This window comes from Antechinus flavipes, chromosome 3 (genome assembly GCF_016432865.1).
Source record: "Antechinus flavipes isolate AdamAnt ecotype Samford, QLD, Australia chromosome 3, AdamAnt_v2, whole genome shotgun sequence".
In the NCBI taxonomy this organism is placed as follows: domain Eukaryota; kingdom Metazoa; phylum Chordata; class Mammalia; order Dasyuromorphia; family Dasyuridae; genus Antechinus; species Antechinus flavipes.
This window is the reverse complement of record NC_067400.1, coordinates 456,489,304-456,513,682: the sequence shown is the minus strand read 5'-3', so window position 1 is coordinate 456,513,682 and position 24,379 is coordinate 456,489,304. Positions and strand designations below refer to the sequence as shown.

At 36.2% G+C, this 24,379-nt stretch overlaps 1 protein-coding gene across 1 annotated transcript in view; it reads right to left on the bottom strand.

Annotated features, from left to right (window-relative positions):
* Positions 1 to 3,125: 3,125 nt before the first annotated feature.
* Positions 3,126 to 24,379, bottom strand: part of FLT1 (fms related receptor tyrosine kinase 1) — a 174,844-nt gene continuing 153,590 nt past the window's right edge. Inside the window, exons 26-30 of the mRNA XM_051986524.1 lie at positions 13,805 to 13,910; positions 13,575 to 13,717; positions 10,641 to 10,725; positions 8,316 to 8,410; positions 3,126 to 6,172 (exon numbers count right to left, since the gene is read on the bottom strand). Coding sequence (XP_051842484.1) covers positions 5,971 to 6,172; positions 8,316 to 8,410; positions 10,641 to 10,725; positions 13,575 to 13,717; positions 13,805 to 13,910 — 631 coding nt within the window. The 3' untranslated portion in view covers positions 3,126 to 5,970. The remainder of the gene's footprint in view (positions 6,173 to 8,315; positions 8,411 to 10,640; positions 10,726 to 13,574; positions 13,718 to 13,804; positions 13,911 to 24,379) is intronic.

The following is a 24,379-nucleotide window of genomic DNA, read 5'->3' as shown; positions in this document are numbered from 1 at the left end:
CCATTGTGCATGTTGGTTAGTTATATATGGCATTCTCCCTCTACCTACAATCCCAAAATGTGAAATTCAAAAAAAAAAAAAAGAAAAAAAAAGAAACAAATAAGTCTTATACTTGCCATATGCAAGTTGGCCTTTTTTTCCTGAAGTTTGGCAGAAATTCTCGAGTGAGATTTTCTTTCCATATTTCTATAAATAAGATCATGTTTATGAAACGGAAAACAATTTAAGATCATAAAATCCTATATCAAGAGCTAGGAGAGATCTCAAAAGTTCAAACTCTTCATTGTACATATAAGGAACCAAGACCCAGATAATTTAAGTAATTTACCCTGGATCCGGAAGGCAATAAGTTGCGGAAGTGGCATTTGAATGCAGGTTCACTGATTGTCAATTTACTGCACATTCCACTGTATCATATTGTCTCTGCAAAAAGTTGTAAGTCTTTCTGTTATAAGTCAGGACATTTTTGTTTCATTTAAATCTAATGCATTGCATTTTCCATTCAACTCTTCATTTAGATTAGTTTTTCTTCTTGTAAAAATTTATCTTGAAATATATGTTTGTCAAGGTTGCCCACTATCACCATTACTATTCAGTATTGTATTAGAAATGCTAGCTTCGGCAATAAGAGATGAAAAAGAAATGAAAGGAATTAGAGTAGGTAATGAGGAAAGCAAATTATCACTCTTTGCAGATGATATGATGGTAGAGTCAGGTAGATGGTAAAGAACCCCAGAGATTCTACTAAAAAGCAGAAATAACCTACAACTTCAGCAAAGTTGCAGGATACAAAATAAATCCACATAAATTGGCATTTTTATACAATACTAATGAAATCCAACAGTTAGAGTTACAAAAAGAAATTCCATTTCAAGTAACTGCCAATAATATAAAATATTTGGGAATCTATCTGCCAAGTTGAAAAGTCAGGAATGATATGAGCAAAACTACAAAATATTTTATACACAAATAAAGTCAGAGCTAAACAATTGGAAAAATATTAAATGCTCTTGGATAAATCAAGCGAATGTAATAAAGATGACAATACTCCCTAAACTAATCTATTTATTTAGTGCTATACTAATTAGACTCCCAAGAAACTATTTTAATGACCTAGAAAAAATAACAACAAAATTCATCTGGAAGAACAAAAGGTCAAGAATTTCAAGGGAACTAATGAAAAAAAATCAAATGAAGGTGACCTAGCTGTACCAGATCTAAAACTATATTATAAAGTAGCGATTACTAAAACCATCTGGTATTGGCTAAGAAACAGACAAAATAGTCAATAATAATAGCAATCTAGTGTTTGACAAACCCAAATATCCCAGCTTTTGGGATAAGAATTCACTGTTTGACAAAAACTGCTGGGAAAATTGGAAATTAGTATGGCAGAAACTAGGCATTGACCCACACTTAACACCATACATCAAGAGAAGGTCTAAATAATAAGGTCAAAATAAGGGTTCATGATCTAGGCATAAAGAATGAGATTTTAAGTAAATTAGAAGAACATAGGATAGTTACCTCTCAGACCTGTGGAGGAGGAAGGAATTTGTGACCAAAGAAGAACTAGAGATCATTATTGATCACAAAGTAGAAAATTTTGATTATATTAAGTTTTGTACAAACAAAACTAATGCAGACAAGATTAGAAGGAAAGCAATAAACTGGGAAAACATTTTTGCAGTCAAAGGTTCTGATAAAAGCCTCATTTCCAAAATATATAGAGGATTGACTCTATAAGAAATCAAGCCATTCTCCAATTGATAAATGGTCAAAGGATACAAATCACTATTGATCAGAGAAATGCAAATTGTGACAACTCTGAGATGCCACTATACACCTGTCAGATTGGCTAGGATAACAGGAAAAGATAATGCTGAATGTTGGAGGGGATGTGGATACTGTGGATACAGGGACACTGATACATTGTTGGTGGAGTTGTGAACGAAACCAACCATTGTGGAGAGCAATTTGGAATTATGCTCAAAAAGTTATCAAACTGTGCATATCCTCCTTGGTCTTTAGGGGGAGAAGCAGGCAAACTGCCAGGAGTTTTGCCAAAGATTTCTTCTCAATTCTGGACTCCAGAATCTCCACCTTTCTCCCTCCTCTTCCTCCTGCCACTAAGTGAGTCTCTGGCCTCTGTCACCCCACCCTCCAATCCTTGCCTACGATTATCTTAACACCAAACATGCATGGAGCTAGCATCAACCATGAGAAGAGCCATTCATCCAAACACATGCTAATAGAATCATTGTCTTATCTCGAATAGGTAATTAGCCTTAAGTGCTCCGTTGTCTGATTCAAGTGGACCTCTTCAGAGTTTCAGCCCTTTACAGAATGTTCAAAAATGTTTGTGGCAGCCCTCTTTGTAATGGCCAGAAACTGGAAAATGAATGGATGCCCATCAATTGGAGAATGGCTGAATAAATTGTGGTATATGAATGTTATGGAATATTATTGTTTTGTAAGAAATGACCAGCAGGATGATTTCAGAAAGGCCTGGAGAGACATGAACTGATGCTGAATGAAGTGAACAGAACCAGGAGATCATTATATACTTCAACAACAATACTATATGATGATCAGTTCTGATGGACGTGGCCCTCTTCAACAATGAGATGAATCAAATCAGTTCCAATTGTTGAATAATGAAGAGAACCAGCTGTAACTAGAGAGAGAACTATGGGAAATGAGTGTGGACCACTACATAGCATTTATACTCCTGTTATTGTCTGCTTGCATTTTTGTTTTCCTTCTCAGGTTATTTTTACCTTCTTTCCCAATCCAATTTTTTGTATCTAACTTATACTTTAACATATATTATATGTATTGGTCAACCTGCCATCTGGGGGAAGGGGTCAGGGGGAGGAGGGGAAAAATTGGAACAGGAGGTTTTGCAAGGGTCAGTGCTGAAAAATCACCCATGCATATGCTTTGTAAATAAAAAAGAAATGTATGTTTTTCTGGGAAATTTGCTCCTTTTGCTTTAGTTTTTATTTTTAGTTTTTAATTTACAATTGCAATGTCCTAAGTTTTTTAGAAAAGGCCTTTTTAAAAAGATGTGTTATTTATATATTTCCACTGCTTCACTTTTGAATTAATCATCAAGCATTAAGTGTTTTGGAGAGTTAATTTATTATTTGAAGATATTTAAAATACATTTTGTTAAATGACTAGCAATACAAGACATGATCAAAACTCATTCATATCTGCAGCATACATCCTGTTTATATAAAAGTAACTTAAAAATTCCAGTTTCCTTAAATATTTGTGCACAAAAGCATATACATATAAATATATATATATATATATATACACACACACACACATACACACACATATAGTTTCTACCCACTTGATGAAAGATGTATTAGAAAGATTAGGCTTCTGGTTCAATATTCTTATGGACTGAGAAACCAGGCATAACTCTAATGCTTCATCAGTGCCAAAGCATTGCTTTGAATGTGTAATTAACAATTTTTCCTGAGTACAAAATGATAAGATGTTCTCCACTCTACTTGCAGCATTCCATCTTCTCATTAATTATGAAATTAACTTTAAAATTTTAATTCCAAAATGATGCTGCCTGACTTTGGAGCTTCTGGGTCTGACAACTTAATTGTAAGCTTTTCTACAGCATTGTTTTTGTCTGATTTGGAAAATTAAAAAATTGGCTTGGGTTTTTATCTTTTTTTTTTTTTTTTTTAATTCCAGTTTTATTTCCTGATGTTTTTGGCTTTCTAGTCAGCTATGATAGGAGGGAAGTGTGAACATGGGAAGAATCTTCCCACAGATACTGACCTTATACTTTCCCCCCCCTATTCATTTCTCCTCTGTTAAATTGAGATCATCAGGACCCACTCACTACTCACTTTTAGACTTCCATTTTCCTTGCTGGGAAGCCCCCATTTAGATGGTACTTTGTTCTTTCTTTTTCCTTGCAAATGGAACTCTGGGACAAAATGAGAACTCTGGAAAGAGTATATCAAATAGGAAAGCATAAATTTCTCTCTCATTCAATTTATACATTTGAGGACAATGACATGTAGTGTGTCCTAAGAGAGTGACAATTTCCATAATTCTGGTTGGTCTGTCTGCTTTTGGCTAGAGATCCCAGTACGTGTCTTTTTATGGACATCTTCAAGCCTGACCAAACTCTAGCTTTAAAATTTCCTTTATGAGTTTCAGCTCAAGCCAGGCCTTTCTAAATCTCCAGATCCTAAAAAGAAATCATTTTTGACATCCTGACTAGCATCTTTCATCCCTCACTGCTTAGGCCCAATGACTTAAGGCAAGGGATAGAAATGAAAGTGGTGGCTGATTAGCCAATATCACCCAGTTCTAATAGCTTGCATAGAAGACATAAAACTTTACAAGGATTTTAAAGTACTTAATAGATATTCTCTAGTTCATTATCCCTCCCCCCCCTCTCCCCCTCCCCCCCAGAATTCTGTCTAGGAGGGAAGGAATCCCAATCAGATTAGTTATTCAGCTGAAATAGAGATTTCAGTATCTTTCTTGTTGCCTGATCATATGGTAGGAGATGAATTAGTCTAATTGGTTTCAGAGGTGGACTTTTTTTCTCTCCCACTCCCCAGCTTTTATTTTGTCAATTTGAAAATCTTGCCCTTACGGTCTCTCTTTAAAAACTACATCTTCTCTCTAAACTTCCTTTTATGAATCACTATACAAAATCTGATACAAAAGTTACATAAATAGTTTATTTAGCGCCTGTACATAAATCCTACTAATGAAAATGACATTCATTATCATAAGACCCTGAGCCCAACATCCAGCATTTATTAGACCCAACAGTCATTAGACCAAACTAATGACCCTAAGCTTCATGTGAACCATGAATGGAAGCAGGAGTCATCCTGGCACAGTGTGTCCAGAACTCTGTGCATAGAAAAGATAGATCAATGAGATTTGTTAAGGCTAGCAGGATAGGACATGATCGATGGTACAGTGCTACGAATTATCACAATGAAAATTTCTTGGTATGAGAATGTTTTACACAATAATATTTCCAAGGAATGTCTTTTTTCTTCCCTTCCTCTCCTGGAATTCAGGGGAAATTTCTTTTCTCTTACTCCATCATTCTTTCTTCCTTCATTTTTATATGCTCCAAATCTAAGATATATTAGGTTAGGAAGAGGCATGAAACCTCTTTATGAAGTAGGTGCTATGCTATTTTCCTAATCCCTACCACAGAGAAATGTCTCTCTCTTCTTCTTTTTTTTTTTTTTTTTTTTTTTGGCTTTTCCTTTCTTTTGTCTACTCTTCTCTCCTATATCCCATTCCTATATTTTGAGTCTATTTGTTGTTTCCATGATAAACATTTAGCTTGCTGTTGTCCCTCAGAGCTTAAAAAAAATTCTGTTATTGGTTTCAATGCTGCTGGGTCTCCAGACAAAAGGGTGTCCTAAAACCCAGAGATCTTTAGAATAAAAACCAAAGATAGTTATTGCTCTCCTAGAAAATAGGAAAATAGACTTCAGAATTGATCCAACGCTTTCATTTAATAGGTCAGGAAATCAAAATCTAAGTAATTTTCCCAAATTAAGCTGAAATATGGGTCCAGATCCCTGGCTCCAAGTCAGTGCTCTTTATATCATGCTACCTTTTTGATTTCTTTCACTGATCAATATTCTTTCTTGATTTTCCAAATGAACCAGGTGTGAGACTCCCCAGGGGCCTAAGAGGATAGGGTTATGCTGTTGGGCCCAGAAATAATTTAGATCCTTTACTAAATATCTAGAGGCTTTAGTGAGAATGCCTCTGTTAATGCTTATGTTTATTTATTTTTTGTTAGTCTGGAAAAGTACTCTTAAAAAAATTAAAATGGCTCTTGTGAAAAGGAAAGGGGTTAAAACATAAGTGTATTACACTGGAGAAAGCTAATTTATATCAGATATAAGTATGCACTTGTTTCCTGCAATATTTCTTTATACTAAAGTTTTATACTGGAGGGTTGGAGTACAAGACCACTGAATTGTAGTCTGGAGGAGGAGAGCAGCATGAGATCTTCCTTTCCAGGTCAGAGTTGTCATATGTAAATCTGCGATTGATTTCATTGACATGACCACAGCTGGAATGGCAGAAATTAGGCCTGGTCATATCAGAAAGCCCCGATTCCTTGCTTTTGCTGGTCACTTTTAAGCTACAAAGAAAAAAAAATTAAAAAGTTTGTTTTGTTCTACTGTTTTCCTGAAAATGAACATGTCACTTATGTTAATGTGCTAAGCAGTACATGCACTCACTTCTCCTTTAACTTGGCTCTATTTCTTTCTTAAGCTCACATACCCATTCTGTGATAAGCTGACAAGAAGAACTGGCTAGGTGGATAAATCAGGGAAAATTCACAAATCACTGGCGGGAAAATAATTTAAAGGTAATATATATACTTTTTGTCAGTAGGTCAATAATAATTGTTTCATGTTGAAGGGATGGCATGATTTTGCCACTATTTTGATAATACATATTTTCAGCAATGGAAAGGTCCTAAAAGACTGAGCCTAACCCATACCTTAAAATTCTCTTCTATATCACACCCAAGTGGTTATTCGTCCCTCCTTTTGTCTTTGAAACATGTTTCCCCCTCAACCCAGGAACTTTCGGGAGTATGAGAAAATAACTTTTCCCCATTGAAGAGTTAAGAATGATTTTTGTGCATGTTTTTATTTTTTATTTTTTATCATGCTTTATTAGCATGATCCAATTATTTTATTTTGGTCCATGAGAAGATTCTATACTAGACAGAGGCTCAAGCCTGAAACACATTTCCCTTCCCTGACATTAAACTTTCCCTACTGTGAAGGGAAACATTGTGGAAAATAAAAATTAATGAGACTTCATATTATTATGTTTTCCTGGGGCATTTCCTTTCCTGTAAGTATAGCATTAGCAAGTTAGGTTTATACATAACCATATAATAAAGGAATAATTTCTCAGAAATTGGAGAAAACAACTTCTGTGTTCAGCTTAACATATTACATGTAACCAAATAACTAATTTGGAAAACTTAATTTTTCACCTCTTCTCGAATCTTAATTGAAATACTCTTGTTGATACTTCCACCTGAAGTAATAAATAAATTACATTTAGTGTGTCAGTCTTTATTATATCCTGATTGGCAGAGGACAAATGTTCTGATTAAATTTTTAGAATCAATATAGTAGATATTATAGGCTGGATTGTTCCCTTAGACAAGCAAGTGTAATAATCTAGTAGGTTCAGGCAGCTATTCATCTTAAAAATGTTTCAACAACAGAAAAAAGTCATAGGAGACTTGGATGCCTTTTATCCCTACCCCTTCATTGCAAAGTTACTGTCTGTCTCTCTCCTTATCTTCCATGACTCATAATAGTCATATTAATGTTTAGCTTTTAAGTGGAGTCAAATATATTAAATTAAGCTTGGAAACATTCTGGTCACTACAGTTTCCTTTTAGTTTGTGACTTAGAGCTGCACGTGCTATTTAGATCAGTTTCTTGCCATTGTAGGCAAGGGTTGCACAAAAAGGCAGAAAGAAATAGACTTGACAAAAGGCCAAACCTTTCCAATATCAGCCTAACCAGGAAGGGTAAGAGTATCCACCAAGAATTGTCTTTCTTGGATCCAGTTCCCATTTGCTAGATCAGGAACACAGCTAGAGAAACTGGGGTGAAAGGGACTGATGAGAGAGCATGGATGAGAGGGCATGGTATTATGACAAAAAGTGACAGGGATGATATGATAGAGCTAGATGCTCTAACTTTGTATTCTTTGCTTAAGTCAGACAGGTGATGTCTTTTTAATGTAATGTAATGTCTAGGTCATTGTGATAATGGGGGAAAAGGCAGAAGAATCAAACATTTGGCTACCAGAAAGTGGAAGGATTAAAAAGATCTTTACTTCATAGGGATCAGTTTGGATGACCTTAATGAGCAATAGTAATCATCTCCTACACAGAAAAAAAGGATGTTCAATTATTTTCTGCTTATCAAGAGCTAATCCTGGCATAATGGAAAATGAGAGAGCATTTCCCCTTGGGAAAAATTTTCATTCAGCTTTCCATTTCTTTGGAACCAAGCAATTCTTGTCTGGTAAATTATGACCATGGGATTTAGAGCTGTAAGGGGTCTTATTTGATACTTTTACCTATAGTCCTAGGAAAAAGCTTTTTATGAAACTCAACCTAGGGTAAAATCTAGTTTTCTATACATTTTTGAGAAAGACTGAGAATAGCAGTGTTCTTCCTTATAAATAATTACTCCCCCTTGCCCCATCTCCCCATTCCCTACCCTGGATCCCACATTCCCTACCCAAACATCAAGGTGGACTTAGGTTTGCTCTCTGTCCAAGTGAAGCGCTTTAGCTCTTGGGGTGCCAACACCATGCCGCTATCTGCCTGGTAATCCTATGGGAGATAGAATAAGGTTAGATTCTGAGATCATCAAATGTACAACAACATAGTCTCAAAGATTCAGACTTGACCCATCGTGCATTGGGTGTATGTCTGAAACCATTACATGACTTCCTGCCCACCATTAACCTTCCTTATGGGTATTCATCCTCTATCCTGGCCCCCCAATTATACAGTCATGTATGAATCCATTTTTGTCACCAATATATTGAAATTGAATTCAACAAATATTTAAGAGAGAACACTGATATTTGGGGGACTCAGAGAAGGTTGCACTTCTCTGTGGGATCTGAGGAAAGAAAAGGCTGGATGAAGAAGATGGAATAAAAATAGAATACATGAATTGATAACAAATTGGATATGGGAGAGTGGTGAGGGATAAGAAAAAAGAGGAATCAAGGATGTCTCCTTGGGTTGGGTATCTGGAAAAATGTTCGTGAGAAATCACAGAAACCAATTGAAATATGAGGTATGGAAGAGACCATATTAAAGGGATATCATGAGTTCCATTTTGAACATGCCTAAAGGACACAGGGAGGAAATGTCCAGTAGACAGTTGATCATGCAAAACTGGAGCATTGGCAAAAACCAGGGCTGGACTTCTTATACAAAAGAATCAGAGCCGGACTTCTTCCACAATTTGGAATCATCTTAATAATTATGCTTTCTAAGCCCACAAAAGATGGTGCAGAAAAGAGAATGGTGTTGATTGTGTAAATGGTATAGCAATGGTGTAGATGGTGTAGAAAAAGAAGAGAAATAGTCCAGAAATGGTGGAGGAAGAATAGTATACCAAAAACAAACAAACAAACAAACAAACAGAAACCCAAACAACAACAACAACAACAACAACAACAACAACAACAAAAAAAAAAAACTGACAAAACAATGATATAGCAGGAGAACCATAAAAGCAGTTATGGAGTCTAGATAGGGATGAAATGAAAAAATTTCAGAGATCAAGGAGAATGAGAAAGGAGAAAAAAAAGATCACCATATTTAACAGGTGAAATTGGTAACCTTGCATATAATAGTTTTAGTAGCTAATTTTAAGAGTTTGGCAGTGAAATGAAGAAGAGATATAAGATAAAGATGATAGGCTAAAGGAATGGCATGGTTAAGTGAAGGACTTTTAAAGAAGTTATCCTGAAAGACAGTGAATGGGAAAACGAAACCTTGGTCTGGAATCATGTTCCATGTTCTTTTTGTGGTATGTTCTTTAAATAATAAAAATAAATGGGAGCAGCTAGATGGCATAGTGAATAGAGCACATGCCCTGAAGTCAGGAGGATCTGAGTTAAAATCCTGGCTCAGACACTTACTAGCTGTGTGACCCTGAGCAAGTCACTTACCCCTGATTGCCTCATCTCCCCCACACACATACAAAAAGAAAAAGAAAAAAATTAATGAAAAAAGACTGGTAAAAACGATAAGAAAAATAAATGTATAAAATCAGTCTCCTCCTTGCCAAGGCTAGCACTTTTACATGTATACTTGATCTCATCCCACCTTTTCCAATAGATTACTAAAGTAAGTCCACTTCTCAAATTGTCTCTCTTATCCATACAAAAAAAACCTCCAAACCTTCAGTAGGCCCTATTCTTTCCTAAAGCTATTGTCCTATGCATGTCCTTTATTTCTTAGCCAAACTTGATAAGATTAGGTACACTCACTGCCTATACTTTTTCTTCTTTGACTACCTCCACAATCTCCCCCTCATTACCCTTTGCAATATGACTTCCAACAACATCATTCAACTGAAATTGCTCTCTACAAAGTCAGCAGTGTTCTCTTAATTATAGAATCTGATAGAGAAACATGATCCTCAGCAATAGTAAAGGAGTGATTATACCAATATTATGAACTAGGAAGATTGGAATGGTGATATCTTCAACAGAGAAAGGGAGATTTTGAAGAAGGGGGAGGTTAGAAAAGGTAGAGATAAAGAGTTCTGTTTTGGACATTTTGAGTTAGAGATATTTATGTTTATAAGATAACCAGTTGGAAATGTTCAATATACAATTATTGATGTAGGACTGGAAATGAGTGGAGAGACTAAATCCAGAGTCATCTATGGAGAATTCCTTTAGATCCTCAGTACAGTTCTTATTACTGAGCAGTCTTAAACTGGTGCCAGCCAGTAGAACTGCAGGAGGCTCTCTGATGTGTGGTCGATAATCCAGATTAGAGCAATTCATCAAGGATGTGAATCTACATTACTTACCTCGAACACAGAAGTAGCCTTTGGGGAAAGCTCTTCAAAGGTTTTTACTCTCTGTGGGTGTGTGAATTTGAAAGCATTTACATATCTGTTCAAACAGCAGAAAGAAAGAAAAAAAGTCAAGTCTGGGAAAAGGTATGCAAGCTTTGGTTGGCTAGGAAACTGTAGAGGGACTGGGTGGTACCCAATATAAATAGATATCAGTGGGGACTGATATACTCTTCCCACAGGTTGAAATTTTAATAACTTTCTTCTGGGAACCCTGATACTATCACTGCTACTTCCAGTAGAGTCCATTAAAATCCTGATGTATCAAGCCAAAAATTGCCAAAAGACCCCTTGCCTCCAGAAATGCCTTGTCAGTCACTCTCCAGGGATCCTTCACAGTGAATAAGCCCACAAACTCTTGAGGGCCTTTCTGAGCAAGATCACCACCCAGAGAGGATAATAGTCACCTCCTTTGCAGTGGTGGATAATAGTCACTTCCTCTGCAGAAGGAAGGGAATGCCGGAGAGAGAACTTTGGAGTTGAGTCCCTGCCCCATGATCTGTATGATCTCAATCAAGTTAGCATACTATTTTGCCTTTTATTTTCCTTCTCTGTAAAATGGGGATAATACCTGCATCACAGGATTGCTGAAAGGATAAAGTAGGACAACATTTTTAAGGTGCTTTGTAATCACAAGTGCTGGACCTGGAATTAGACCCAGGTTCAGATTACTTTGAAATTCTTTGTGTGACCATTTTTTCATCTTTAAAATGGGGATACTAATTTCTAAACTTTTGTTTCACGGGGTTGCAGTGAAACTCAAATGAGATGATATATATAAAATACCTTGCAAACATCCAAGAATTATATGAATGTTATTATAATGAGTTATTATTGAATATTTATCATTTCCAAGCATGGAGAGAACTTAGAGATCAGCAAGTCTAATCCCTTTTATTTTACAGAACTACATCACAAAGAGATAAATTGATTTGCCCAGAAATTATGTGGGTTGGTGTCCAGCCATTTGTACTCCCATGCTACTCTTTTGTGACCAGTAGCCCTTGGCTTTGTGACAATTCATGAGAATGGAACAATCCTTGAGGCAAATTCATACAATAGCATCAAATGAGCTAGTTGTCCAAGAGTGAGTAATTCAGTGGTTAGGAGAAGATGAGATTATGCACCTTGGGGGAAGTATAAAAAGTTTTTGTGGTTCCATTCTTGCCATGGATATCTTTGCACATTTTTAAGCCTCTGTTAAATGACTCACTCACTTTTTAAAATTTTAAATATTTGAAGGGTTATGATGAAGAAGAACCTCTACACCTGTTCTTTTTGACTCCAGAAGGAAGAACTGGTATCAATAGATAGGAGAGATAAGGAGGCAGGTTTCAGCTCAGTGTAAGGAAGCACTTCCTTTCTAAATGGAATGGGTTGTACCCAAAAATTAATTTGATCACTAATACTTCAAGTATTCCAAAGCATTATCCTCAATTTAACCCCAAGATAGGTGGCACAAATATTATTGTCTCCATTTTCAAAATCGTAGGATTTGGAACTAGAGGGGAAGTTGAGTCCCCATTGCTCATTTGAGGAAACGGGCATAGGATGGCTAAAATGACTTGTCAGAATTGCTAGAGTTCATGGGAAGATTTAAACCCAATTCTTCCTGACTCCAAGTCTAGCAATATAAATCCACTCTACGATCCTGCCTCTCATTTTATAAATGAAAAAACTGAGGCTTTGAAAGTTTAAATGATTTGTCCATGATCCCAAAGCTAATAAGTGTTAGAAAAGGAATTCAATCAAACTCAAGTTTTCTGACTCTACAGAAACTCAATGTTGAAAGGAGTCTCAGAGACCATCTGGTTTAACCATATCTGAACAAGAATCCCCTCCACAAGATCCCCATAGTTAAGTCATTATTATCGAGTCTTTGCTTGAAGATGTCTAATGAGGACAGATTATTTCCTCTAGAAGCAATCTATTCCCTCTTGGATTGCTCTGTGAGCATTTTTTTCTTATTTTCAGCTGAAATCTGATTCTCCAGAACTCTATCTCTTATTTTTAGTTCTGCTTTCTGGGGCCAAGGAAAACAAGTATATCTGTATTCCACAAAACAGCTGTTATGGAAGTAGGTTCAAGCTAAAAGCTATTAGAATTTTTCCCTCCCTGGCATGTGTCATCCAAGCTCTGGAATATGCCCAGTACTTAACTCTAGGGTAGAAAAAACACTGCAGGACAAACTCAACTTGGACTAAGCTGAGCTTGAGCCAGATTCTCTTTTGCTTTTTAAAAATAGTATAGATACTACTTAAACCCCAAACCCTCCTAAGGAAACTAAATCCAGATGTCCTATTATTCTGTGCTGGATTCCTCACCATCACAGGAAATTTTAAAGCAGAGGATGGATGACCACTTGGAGATGCTAAAGAGAGGAGCTTATGCTTAGGCTGGACTTGGTTGATTTTTGAGGTCCCTTCATATGTAAGGCACAATGATTATAGAAAGCTTTTCTAAATATATGTGCTTGCTATGCAATTTCTGTCTATTCCTGTTACATTCAATGCAGTTGTCTATTGCAGAATTCTCCTTAATACTCTAGTCTGAGAAGTTTGCTTCTGAAAAACTTTGCAAACTGTGTCCTGGTGGGAAGAAAAGAAACTATGAGGATTCTAAGCTTTTAGCATTCTTGACTGAAAGTCTGTAATGTTTTTCCTACTTACAAATCTTTCTTAAAGTGAAGGATTCTTTGTTCTCTGGGAACATAAATCACCTATTTTATATGACTACATAGTGTTGACCCCAATAGAATGTAAACTCTTTGGGAGAAGGAACTATTCATTTTTGTCTTTGTATTTCCATTGCTTAGCATAGTTAATTGATGCAAAGTAAATATTTACTACATTTTTTAACTGAATTGAATTGAATTGCCTTTGGTCTTACCTGACATCATCAGAACTTCCTGAATTGAATTTTGGAGTTGAATTATCTTCTTTGAAATAGGATTCAGAGAAGGCAGAGGTGGAATAAGAAAACCCATTATTTCCTGTCAGTATATTATTCAGGGGGATATAGTCTTTACCATCCTAAAATATCAGAAACAGAAGATGTAATGGCACATATCTTTTTAAAGGTATTTCATCCCTTGTAATTTGATACAGATTTGGCTCTACCTTTTGCACATTTGCTTGAAGTAAGTCTCCTAGTTTTTCCACCAATTCAGAAAATCTTGGTCTCTCTTTGGGATCTTTATGCCAGCAATCCAACATAATTTGATAGCTGTTAAAATGAAATACAAAGGAAAACAAATGAAATTCAGTTAATACTCTCTTTTGAGTTGGAAGTTTATATGGTGCCACTATAGCAATAAGGATTCGGTATTGTCATTATAGTATTTTAGAGGAAGTAGTGATTTCCAACCTTTTGGATTTGCCCAAAACTAGCATGTGGGAGGATATTTATTTCATTGAAAGTACTCTAATTGAAATTTAAACAAACTGACACCTGATGTGTGACCCAAATTCTTCATATGATAAGATAAATGCTTCTTTCTATTAAATTATTGAAAAATAATGCATGATGAGACCACATACAAATAATAAATGAGGCTCTAGGTAAGTGAAGGATCTAGGCTTCCAAATGACAGCTTTATAGTCAGGCCCACTGTTCTTTCTGCTTCCAAATGGGACTTCATAAATATTCGGAAAGGTTATTTGAATTAAATTCTCTTGACAATCATATCGCATAATAAAAACTTTATATTTCATCAACCAAGTTTGTAAGAAAAAAATAATTTATGACAATGAACTATTATAGAATTACTTTAAATTTTAAAAAGTGATACACATTAGTAAAATGGAAAGAAATAGAATATAAGGGTACAAATCAGACACCTTTTCAAACTTGTGTTGTTATCAATTCCTTTGTAGTCAAACCTTGGTTTTTCCTACTTTGTTTTCAAGAGAAAACTTCCTCCCAATTATGATACTCTGGACATTGAAGTGTTTTGAGATTTTTATTTGCCTGTCTAGTGCTTGAAATTAAAATGAGCCTTTTCTTTTACTCTGATCTATAGCTGTTCTAACAAGAGAATAAGAGAATCTTTAGCTTCTTTTTGCTGCTTACAAAAAGGTCTTACACTGCCTTTCCCTCTCCTCTGAGCCTCCCTAATTTTTTTCCTTCCAAAGTCAGAAACAGAATAATTTAGCTTTGCACCTGCTATATTTCAAAAGAACAGTGTAGCTGTCCTTTTGCAAATTGTAGGTTTCCTTCCTTGTGCCCCGCTTTTCTGACCCTTTGAATTCATTTTAAATATTTAAGGTTATTCAGTCACTTTACTTAGGAATCATATTCACTCAAATTTTATAGCCTGCTTTTGACAGGAATAACTTATGTGAATTTGCTTTTTTATTTTCGTAAGGGTCCTAAACTTTTTTCTCCTAAAACAATTTAAAAATATTCAAACAAAACAATATATAGTAATTTAAACAGAGATTATATAAGTAATACCAAACATTTCTGACCACTTCTTATCTGCAGCAACTCTAGAAGCAATTGCCATCTTGGTCCATAACAATCCTACTCTTAATCACTGCCATCTTTTCATCTGGCTGCCTGAGCAGTCATGGTAGCTGTCTACCTGACAGAGCTTCCTGGCTCTTCTCTTTAGGGAGTTGTTTTCTTTTTCCATTTTATCAATTCTATTTTTCAAGGTGTTAGCTTCTTTTTTCATTTCACCAAATCTATTTTTTAAGGAGTGGTTTTCTTCAAACAATTTCTGTGTTTCCTTTTTCAAAGCTTTCATTTCCTTTCCCCATTTTTCTTCTAACTCTCTTTTAAGCTCTTTTTTGAATTCTTTAAGAGAGTCTTTTAAATTGGAGACCAACTCATATCACCCCTTGAGGCTTCATCTGAAGTCAGTTTCCTTTTAGTGTCCTCAGAGTTTGAGATCTTTTCTTCCCTGTCTCCATAATAGTTATCTATGGTCAGAGCTCTTTTTATTCATTTTTAAAGGTTGAGGTTTGATCTTGGAGCAAAGAGAAGATTGTACCAAGCTTCTTCTACGGGGTGACAAGGGCTTCACCCTGTCCTGAACCCAATGTTGCTGGCTTCCTTCACATGCTGGTTGGACATACCCAAGTCCTGATTATTATGCTGGAGTTCAGGGGCTCACTATTTGACTTCTGTAGTTGCAATGGAGATCTCACAGCTAGTCTCCTGATTAACTAGCTTCTGAACCAAGACACAGTTGCCAATGCTGCTGTATTTTAGCTAAGAGCCTTCTAGTAGATTTCCCCTGGACATGTGGAGGTCTCTCTGCCTTGGGCCTCCTGTAGAAAACAGACCTTTTCTAAAGTTTTTCCAAAAAATCTTCTGTTGGAAATGTGTTAACATTTGTTACAACATCAACTTTGATATTGATTCTGAGGGAAGCCAGGAAGAATTCAGACAAAAACCTGGCTACCCTCTGACACTTTGGCTCTGCCCCCTCCTGGCTCTTTTCTTTGGGGAAAAACTTGAAGCTGGAGGAGGAAACTTAGGGACACTTAGGATGAATAGGAGGTCTCTGGGCTATTATCTTTGCAATGGTCTAGCTATACTATTAGTTAAAATTAGCTTTTGTAAATTGCCCTGGAACACTAACAACTATTGGCAAACCCTATCAGGTTGGAAAGGCTTCCAGTATGGCCCCAGTATTAGACTGAATTTGTTCTTCAAGGTCCAACTTAGCTAATAATGGAGAAGCACATTATTATTAGACTGTAATCAAATAACAATTTTTGTATTGTTTTTTGTCATGACAACTAATAAAACAAATTAAAAATTAAAATGATCCTTGGTCGTATGCAACCTCTTTCTGCATCTGAAGTGATGATAGTAAAGAAGTGAAAAAAGGAACAGAGGGAATTACATATTTATAGACCATCAATAAACTTCAGCTTAAATACTGATACTTTAAAATTCAGTTCCAAGATCAATGAATAATGAATAGACACATTCCTGGAGTTGCTGAATTATATCAATCCTTACATTCTTGCTGTAAATGAAACTAGAAAAAAGAAGGAAGATACAACAAAATGGAAGGATGGCTAATGATTATTCCTTACCAAGACAAAGAAAAGAATTGGCAGAGTAATTTCTTTCTATGTCCAAAAGCTATAAGAAACATTATTTCATTATCATATTGCAATACTAATGATAAGTAAGTGCAAAAAAAAAAAAAACTGTCATGGAAATAATTGTAGCTTACACACTAGTATTTGTTGCTAAGAATGAAGTAGTGGAGAAATTCTTTGAAAAATTTATTAAAATTCTCTATATCAAATTCACATAATTTCTGATATTTGATTTCAATATAAATTAGAGAAGAGCTAAGGATAGAAAAAAATTATGGGAAAATATAGCTAGGAGAAATAAATGAGAGAAATCAAAGACTTGTTTATATGGAAGCCTCATCATTTAAAAACATTTTCTTTGAAAATGAATTGGAAGGTGCTGGATGTGGTCAACACTAAATAGCATCAGAAAGAATGAAAAAGACCACATTTTAGCAAACAGGAAGAGACTTATTGATGTAGGTGTTATCCATGAGTCAACAGCTTGTATAGTAAGACCATTAACCAACTTCTTGGAACTAAGATCAGAATTTACAATAAAAAAGAAATAAAAAGAATGAAAAAATACAGTATGTAGTTTTAATATTTTAATCTGAATTATTTTTAAGTTACTGAAAATTTTAAAATGGGAAGTAAATAACAGAAAGGATATCAACACTAACTATAATAATTTCATCCAAAAGTTAAACTAATACAAATTATCTGCCACAAAAAAAGACTTAAAAGAACACAGACATATCTTAGTCAGCAAATATTTGACTTGCCAAAGGGAGAGTGACGGCTTCCAAAGGCAACGTTAGCTTAGAATAAATATCTGTTGTATCTTACAAAGAAGTATGATGAATGTTGATGAGCAAAATTGGTTCTTAAACATATAAATGCTGGAGATGACACAATTGTGAAGGAATTGAGGAACTAAACTATAAGAGATTCAAAGGAAGAGATGATAATAAAAACACAGGGAAACAATCTCAGACCTTATTTTTATCAAAAAAGTGACCAATAAAATATCAGTAATTACTGACTTTCATACCAACTCTTTTATCCTCATAAAACCTTTTTTTTTCTTTTGCTGAGGCAACTAGGGTTAAGTGACTTCCTCAGGGTCACACAGCTGGTAAGTATCAAGTGTCTGAGGATAGATTTGAACCCAGGTCCTCCTGACTTCAGGGCTGTTACCCTATGCACTGCACCACCTAGCTGCCCCATCCTCACAAAATCTTTCTGAGACTTATCTGTATAAGAGTTGAAGGCACCCTAGATGAGAATATTACTAAGGAATAAGCAAGTTTTCATAAATAATATTCAACAATAAAGTACATCTTTTTGACAACCAAATAAATTATGACCAGAACATATGATCCTTTTGTGCTTGTTATTTTTTGATTACAAAAAAAAAAATAATTTGACTTTGTAGAATAAAATGCCCCCTTATAGGCTCTTTTACAGTAAGGTTTCTCCCATCTATTCATTAAAGTCATTCAGGAGTTCTTGGAAACTATAAGAACAAAAATAGTTTTGTTCCATGAGCTTCTGATAATAAACATCAACTGAGACATAAAAAAAGCAGATTTATGCTCACTAAAGGTAATTTGCCACCATGATGGACACTTCATTCACTGTAGAGTCCAAGCTGCAGGGCAGTTTCCTGTGAATAGTTAGTAGTCCAGATGATTCCATTTATGGATGATTTGGGAGGTTGAGTGTACCAGATCCTAAGACACTGCAAAAACTCCTGGAAGAGATCTATAGTCCCACAAAAAAAAAAAAAAACTTTATTGCACTTGGTGATCTCATCAGCTCCACTGGATTTAATTATGAAAAAAAATGAAAGAAGGAAGGAAGGAAAGAACAGGAAAGGAAAGAGAGAAATAAGAAGAAAGGAAGGAAAGAAGGAAAAATAGAAAGGAAGGAAAAGCATGAGGAAGAATCTACATGATGTGTAGATATGGAGAGGTTGTGTTCTATACAGATGGAAGGACTACCCACTGTTGAAAGAGTGCCCAGTGTTCATATTTGGTTGGCATTAGTTGTTTCATTGGAGAACAAGGCAACAGCAGAAGCTCTTTAGCTGAAAAAATTTTAGAGGAAGCTTGAAACTACACAGCCAGCCATGAAGCCACACACATGTCATTGGAATATCTGAGGGTGGCAAATGGATAGAACTTTCAGCTGACCATTTTGCAGTTTTTCTCCATGCCCATCTCCTGCAGCCTAACCTACTTGCTAGCTCCCTTTACCTGCTAACCTCTTGGTTTGGACTCTGCTTTGGCTTTGTGCATTGCTTATGGCCTCTGGCTTTTTGGCTTTGTGATTACTTGGCTTTCTCCCTTATTGAGTTTACCTGCTACTTTCCCAAGAATGGACTTGCTGTGGCCTCTTTCCCCCAAACTTTTTAATTTGGGAACATTTCATTTCCATAAATGGCAGTTTCCCCTAAAAGGGCTGTGCAGGATTAGAAAGGGGACTGACTTGTTTCTTATTCAGCTCTGACTTTTTGCTTGCCCTTGAATGGAGAGGGGGCATTCTGCTGTCTCCCGCATGAGATGTCTGAGACTAGCTTTTAGACCTGCAAGTTCCACAACTCCTCTGTAGACAGAATGCTCCTCTTCCCTGACACCTCCAGGGTCTTTCTCCTACACAGGGCGGATTATGCATATATAATAAGACTTATGTTCTAGGAAATGAGAGTTGAAGACAACATTATGGATACAGTTTTCATATAGTCAGTCTACATAATCAGGCAGATGTTACTTTTCCAAAGTGATTTTAATAATAAAAATAATAATATTAGCTAGTAATTTATATAGTGCCTACTATATGCCAGCTTTTAACTGATTTACAATTATCTTATTTTCTCTTTACAACTCTGGGAGGTCGGTCCTATTATGATCCTCATTCAAGAAATTAAGGAAGAAAGGGTAAGTGTCTTGCTCAGGGTCACATATCTAGTGTTTGAGGTGAGATTTGAATGCAAGCCTTTTTGATTCCAGGCTCTCTCTCTGTCTCTCAGCCTCTCTCTGTCTCTCTCTCTCTCTAATTATATATATGTAATACTCCAAAAATTGGTGGTTAAAAAAAATTGTTGGTACAGTTTTTAAGAGCTTAAAATTAAGACTTTTGGATCATCCTATACATATATATGATTAAAAAAAAACCCAAACCTATGATTTATTTCATTGGTAGAGGGAATGCATCATGAAGATTGCCCTCTACCAAAGCACACTGGTACCTGTCCTGTAACTCAATTTAACAGAGTTGCCTGGAGCATTGGGAGTTTATTTGACTTGCCCAGATTCACAGCAGTATGAGTCAGAAGAAAAACTCTGACCAAATCGCCCTGATAGCAAGGCCAGCTCTCTGGGTTCTGTAATATGAGAAAGAATACTTCTTGGATTCCAAGGTCTTTCTCTGCCTGAGGGTCTTATGTTGATCCTCAGCTACCCTCATCATGATGCTGATCATAATATTAAGGGAGCCCTAAACCTGTGGTAGGCATCTTGGAGGCTGTCAGAATGAGGAAATCAAACATATAATTAAAATATAGATAAAGCGATTGGGTAACATTTTTTTCCCCCAAGTAGAAACGAGAAGGTGAGAAGGGTCATACCTTTCTTCCTTGGGCTCTTTGGAAAAAACTGGCCTTGATTTAAGCTTCTGGGCATCAGTATCCAAGTGGGTTTTTTTTTTTAGAAACCCAGTGAAAAAGACCACCTACAATTCCTTACTGTTTTTTCTCTGATTCTTAGTCACTCCTTTTGCCTGAAATTCAGATTCAATTCAACCCAGCAAACACCAAAGTAAAAAAAAAAAAAAATCAAAACATTCATTGCTTATTCACTTATTGAACAACCATCTGATTAAACAGACACTGGGCAGGGAACCAGAGATTCTGCCTTATAAAATTTTACATCACTAAGTAAATAGCTTTAAAAAAAAGTAAAGAGATGACATCAGTCACCATCATCCCTTTGGTCCTTCACAAATAAAGCCAGGACCTGGGGCAAGGGGCATAGAGCTTGAGGAGGAAACTTCTTTTCTAAAGCGTCCGCCTTAGAATTCCAGGACATATCATTCTGGGTCCAGTTCAGGTCAGAGAGGCCCCGTCCTGGGAAACTGCTCTCCACCCAGGTTTTTCTAAGGTTGGATTAGACACGGAGGAAACCACTTCAACAACTTCCAAAAGAGTTGAAGCAATGACAAAGTCTAAATGTTGCATTTCTAAGCAAAGGTTTCAGAACAGGTCCCCTATGCCTCACTGATTTTGAAATAAATTGATCTCTAGAGGAAAGGATCTTTTCCCTCCTTCTTCATAGGTCTCCTGAGAGGATGCTTGGGTGCCTTTAATAAATGATTTTTGAATGAGTAATTAATTGGATAATATTTGATTTGAAAGAGTGAAAGTAATTTAAAATAAAGTATTTTAAATTCCTCAGGTCCTACACTTTACTCCTCTCTCCCAACATAACTTCAGTGTCATTGCAGACCAGAATATATAGAAGGTTTGGAAACACTGTCTTTGCAAAAAGACCCAATTTTTAAATTTTTGTATAGCTTCTTAATGAAACTGCTACTGGTAATACTCTAGCTACTTTTAGATTAATGTAAAAGATGAAAGAAAAGCCTTCTGTGATTTAAGGAATGTATAGACCCTCAGAAAAATTTCTTCTGTGGGGTTCAAATTGCTTCTATCCAACAAACACTTAATAAGAGCTTACAGTGTATAAGGCATCATGTGCTGGGTCTTGGGAATGTCTGGGGAGAAATAACAACTTGGTCTCAAAGAGCTTCTAGCTGAATTGGGTGGGGGAGTATGGGAAGGACAAGTATACAAATTAATCTATGATATAAGGGAGAGGGAGAGAGAAATGTGTGAAAGAGAAGTAAAAGTAAAATAAAAGTGATGAGAGATTGCTTTCCTAAGGGGGGGAGGGGAATCAAAGAAGTATTTAAGGAGGAAGGGATACCTGAGTTGGGCCTTGAAAGAAAGGGGGGGGAGAAGCATAATCCAGTTCACTGGGAATTTGGACATGCCAAAAAGAATTGTATAAAATTCAGTATGGATTAAAGTCAGGATAAATAATTTAAACTTTGGTAGGCAATGGGAAGCTATTGAAGATTTTTAGCAAAGGAATTAAATGCAGTAGTAAGATTCCTCAGGAAGTTTGTCTGAGGGATGGATTCAAAAATCAAATGTGGATTTGGCCCTGTAATAGTCCCCATGTACCAAGATTTTAAACAGGAGCCCCAAAGTGTTTGATACCTTCTTCATTCAGTATCAGGAAGAAGATGTTTGGAAAATGCCTGACCTCCTAAAAGACCCCCAATCCTTGGGGCGAAGATGAAAGCTCTCGGAGAACAGGGTTTCTGACATGTTTGTATTTGCACTCAATAAATATTTGTGAAATAAAAAAAATGAAAATGAACTCTCCCTTTATTAAAAAAAACAAAAAAAGATCCACCCAGGTCTCCTGTATTCATTTTTCACTTTATCACCAATCCTTGGAATCCTGATGTTCCCAGTCTCCTTCCATAATGAATCCAATCTAGGCTGCTGACAAAACAAATCCTCTTCTTCCCACTCTCAATCTGTTTTCATTGCTGTGGCTTTGGGGAGCTGTGTTCCTTTCTCTCCCTGTCTGGCTTCCTATCCTAAGGCTGACCCAGCCTTGTCCCAAAGAAATGATAAAGGAGAGAGACAATGACCTTGTACTCTTTTCCATCAGTCCTATTGGCTTTCTCCCCAGAGACGTTTGAAGGGCACCCCATGGTGGAGGGTGGAGGCATGGATAGGAAAGTGCTGACAGCTGGCTCAGGAAAGGTGGTGCTGCAGGGAGGTCCAGGTCTCTGTAAGCAGGTCAGTGTTTCTGCAACTGTCATCACATTCTTGCCCTGGCCTCAAGTTGCAAAAAACCTGAGATTTCTAAAGGAGAATGGAATATCTGGAAGAAGTATACAACTCTCCAAAGCCACAACAAGGCTTTCCTGTGGGAGCTGAAGCATCCCTAGGATCATATAGCCACATAGCATAAAAAAATGCATGTAGTTCAGCCAGGATCACACTGAAATGTCCATCAAAAGTGGCAATAAATCCTATTCTTCAGTAGCAGTTTACCTTCATATAAAGTGCTTTATATGTAATATCTCATTTTTAGCCCTTAAAGAAACAGGTATGTCAAATTAATATAAGAAGCACTCCCCACTGTGGTTTGAACTTAATTAAAATATAATTGGGAAATACTTACCAAAATAAATGTAAGTACAATAAAAAGAGAAAATGTCAATATATGTTTTTCTAAGTCAATATTCAGCTGTCAGAATCCTTATGAATGGCTTAGTGGCCACCTTTCTGAGTTTGACATCCTTGTGTCACAGTACCTAGTACATATATGTTTAATTGTTTATTAACTGATTGATAAATGAGCCAGAGCAATTGAGTTGAATCTAATAGGATAAAATTCAACAAGGAAAAAATGTAAAATCATTTACTTGGGCACAGAAATGCCAGCCAGTACAGTCGTGGGTAGACAATGATTGTTCATAAAGGTTCTGCAGGTCCTGGTGGATTGTAAATTCAATAGGGTTAGCTAGCTTGAGGTCACAGCCAGAAAAGCTAATATAATCTTAGGGTACTTCAAAAAGGGCATCTCTTTTAGGAACAGGAAGGTGATAGACTTGGATTCTGTTTTAGGTTTCACGATTTAAGAATGTTAAGAAGGTTGAAGGGCAGAAGAGAATCCAGAAGGCAACTTGGTTAGTGAAGGGCCTGAAGTTTATGCCATATGAAGATCAGGTGAAAAGACCTGAGCATTCTATGAAAAGAAGACTTGGAGGAAGAGGGGACATTATAACCTGCCTCAGATATATAAAGCAGGGATGCGACTTGTTCTGCTTGAGTATAGAGAACCAGAAGTAAGAAATAGTGGTTAGGAGGAAGTAAATTTAGGCTTGATGTTGACAAAAACTTCCTCATAATTAGAACTATCCCCAAGTGAAACAAGCTGCTTTGGCAAGTTCTTTTTTGAAGCTCTTCAGCTTGTGAGAATGGTAAAGTGGGAATTATTTCATATATTGGTTAGACTTAAAAGGCCCTTGAAGTTCTTTCCTACTCCCAGATTTTGTGATTTTATAATTGAGATTTAGGTTATGTTATCACTCAAATTTTATAAATAGATAAATTAAAAGAAGTTAAATGTACCAGAAAGGTATCTTGCTCTGATCACTCTGCTTGTTAGGACTCTAACCCATGTGTTCTGCCTCAAACTCTAGGTTCTCTGGGTTACATTGAACAACTCTTCTTTGTTAGCTAATTTCATATGAAGGAACTTCTTTTTCTCTAACCTATATCCTTTCTACTCCATTTGTATTTGTATCCTAAGTCAGTTCTATCTTGTTCTATCTTTAGTGGGAATAGGAACAAATTTTTCTTCTGGTCCTTTGAATCTGTGGGTTTATTCATTCACTTTGATTAAAACATTATTTCCAGAAGGCCAAAGTCTTCAACCCCATCCTTCAGTGACTCAACTAGCTTTGGTTTCTTAGTCCTAGATCATTCTCCCCCTACCTAGTTGTCTCTCAAGTCAAATAAGAAGGGCAAACAATTGGAAGGGTTGGAGTGAATCAATGGAAATG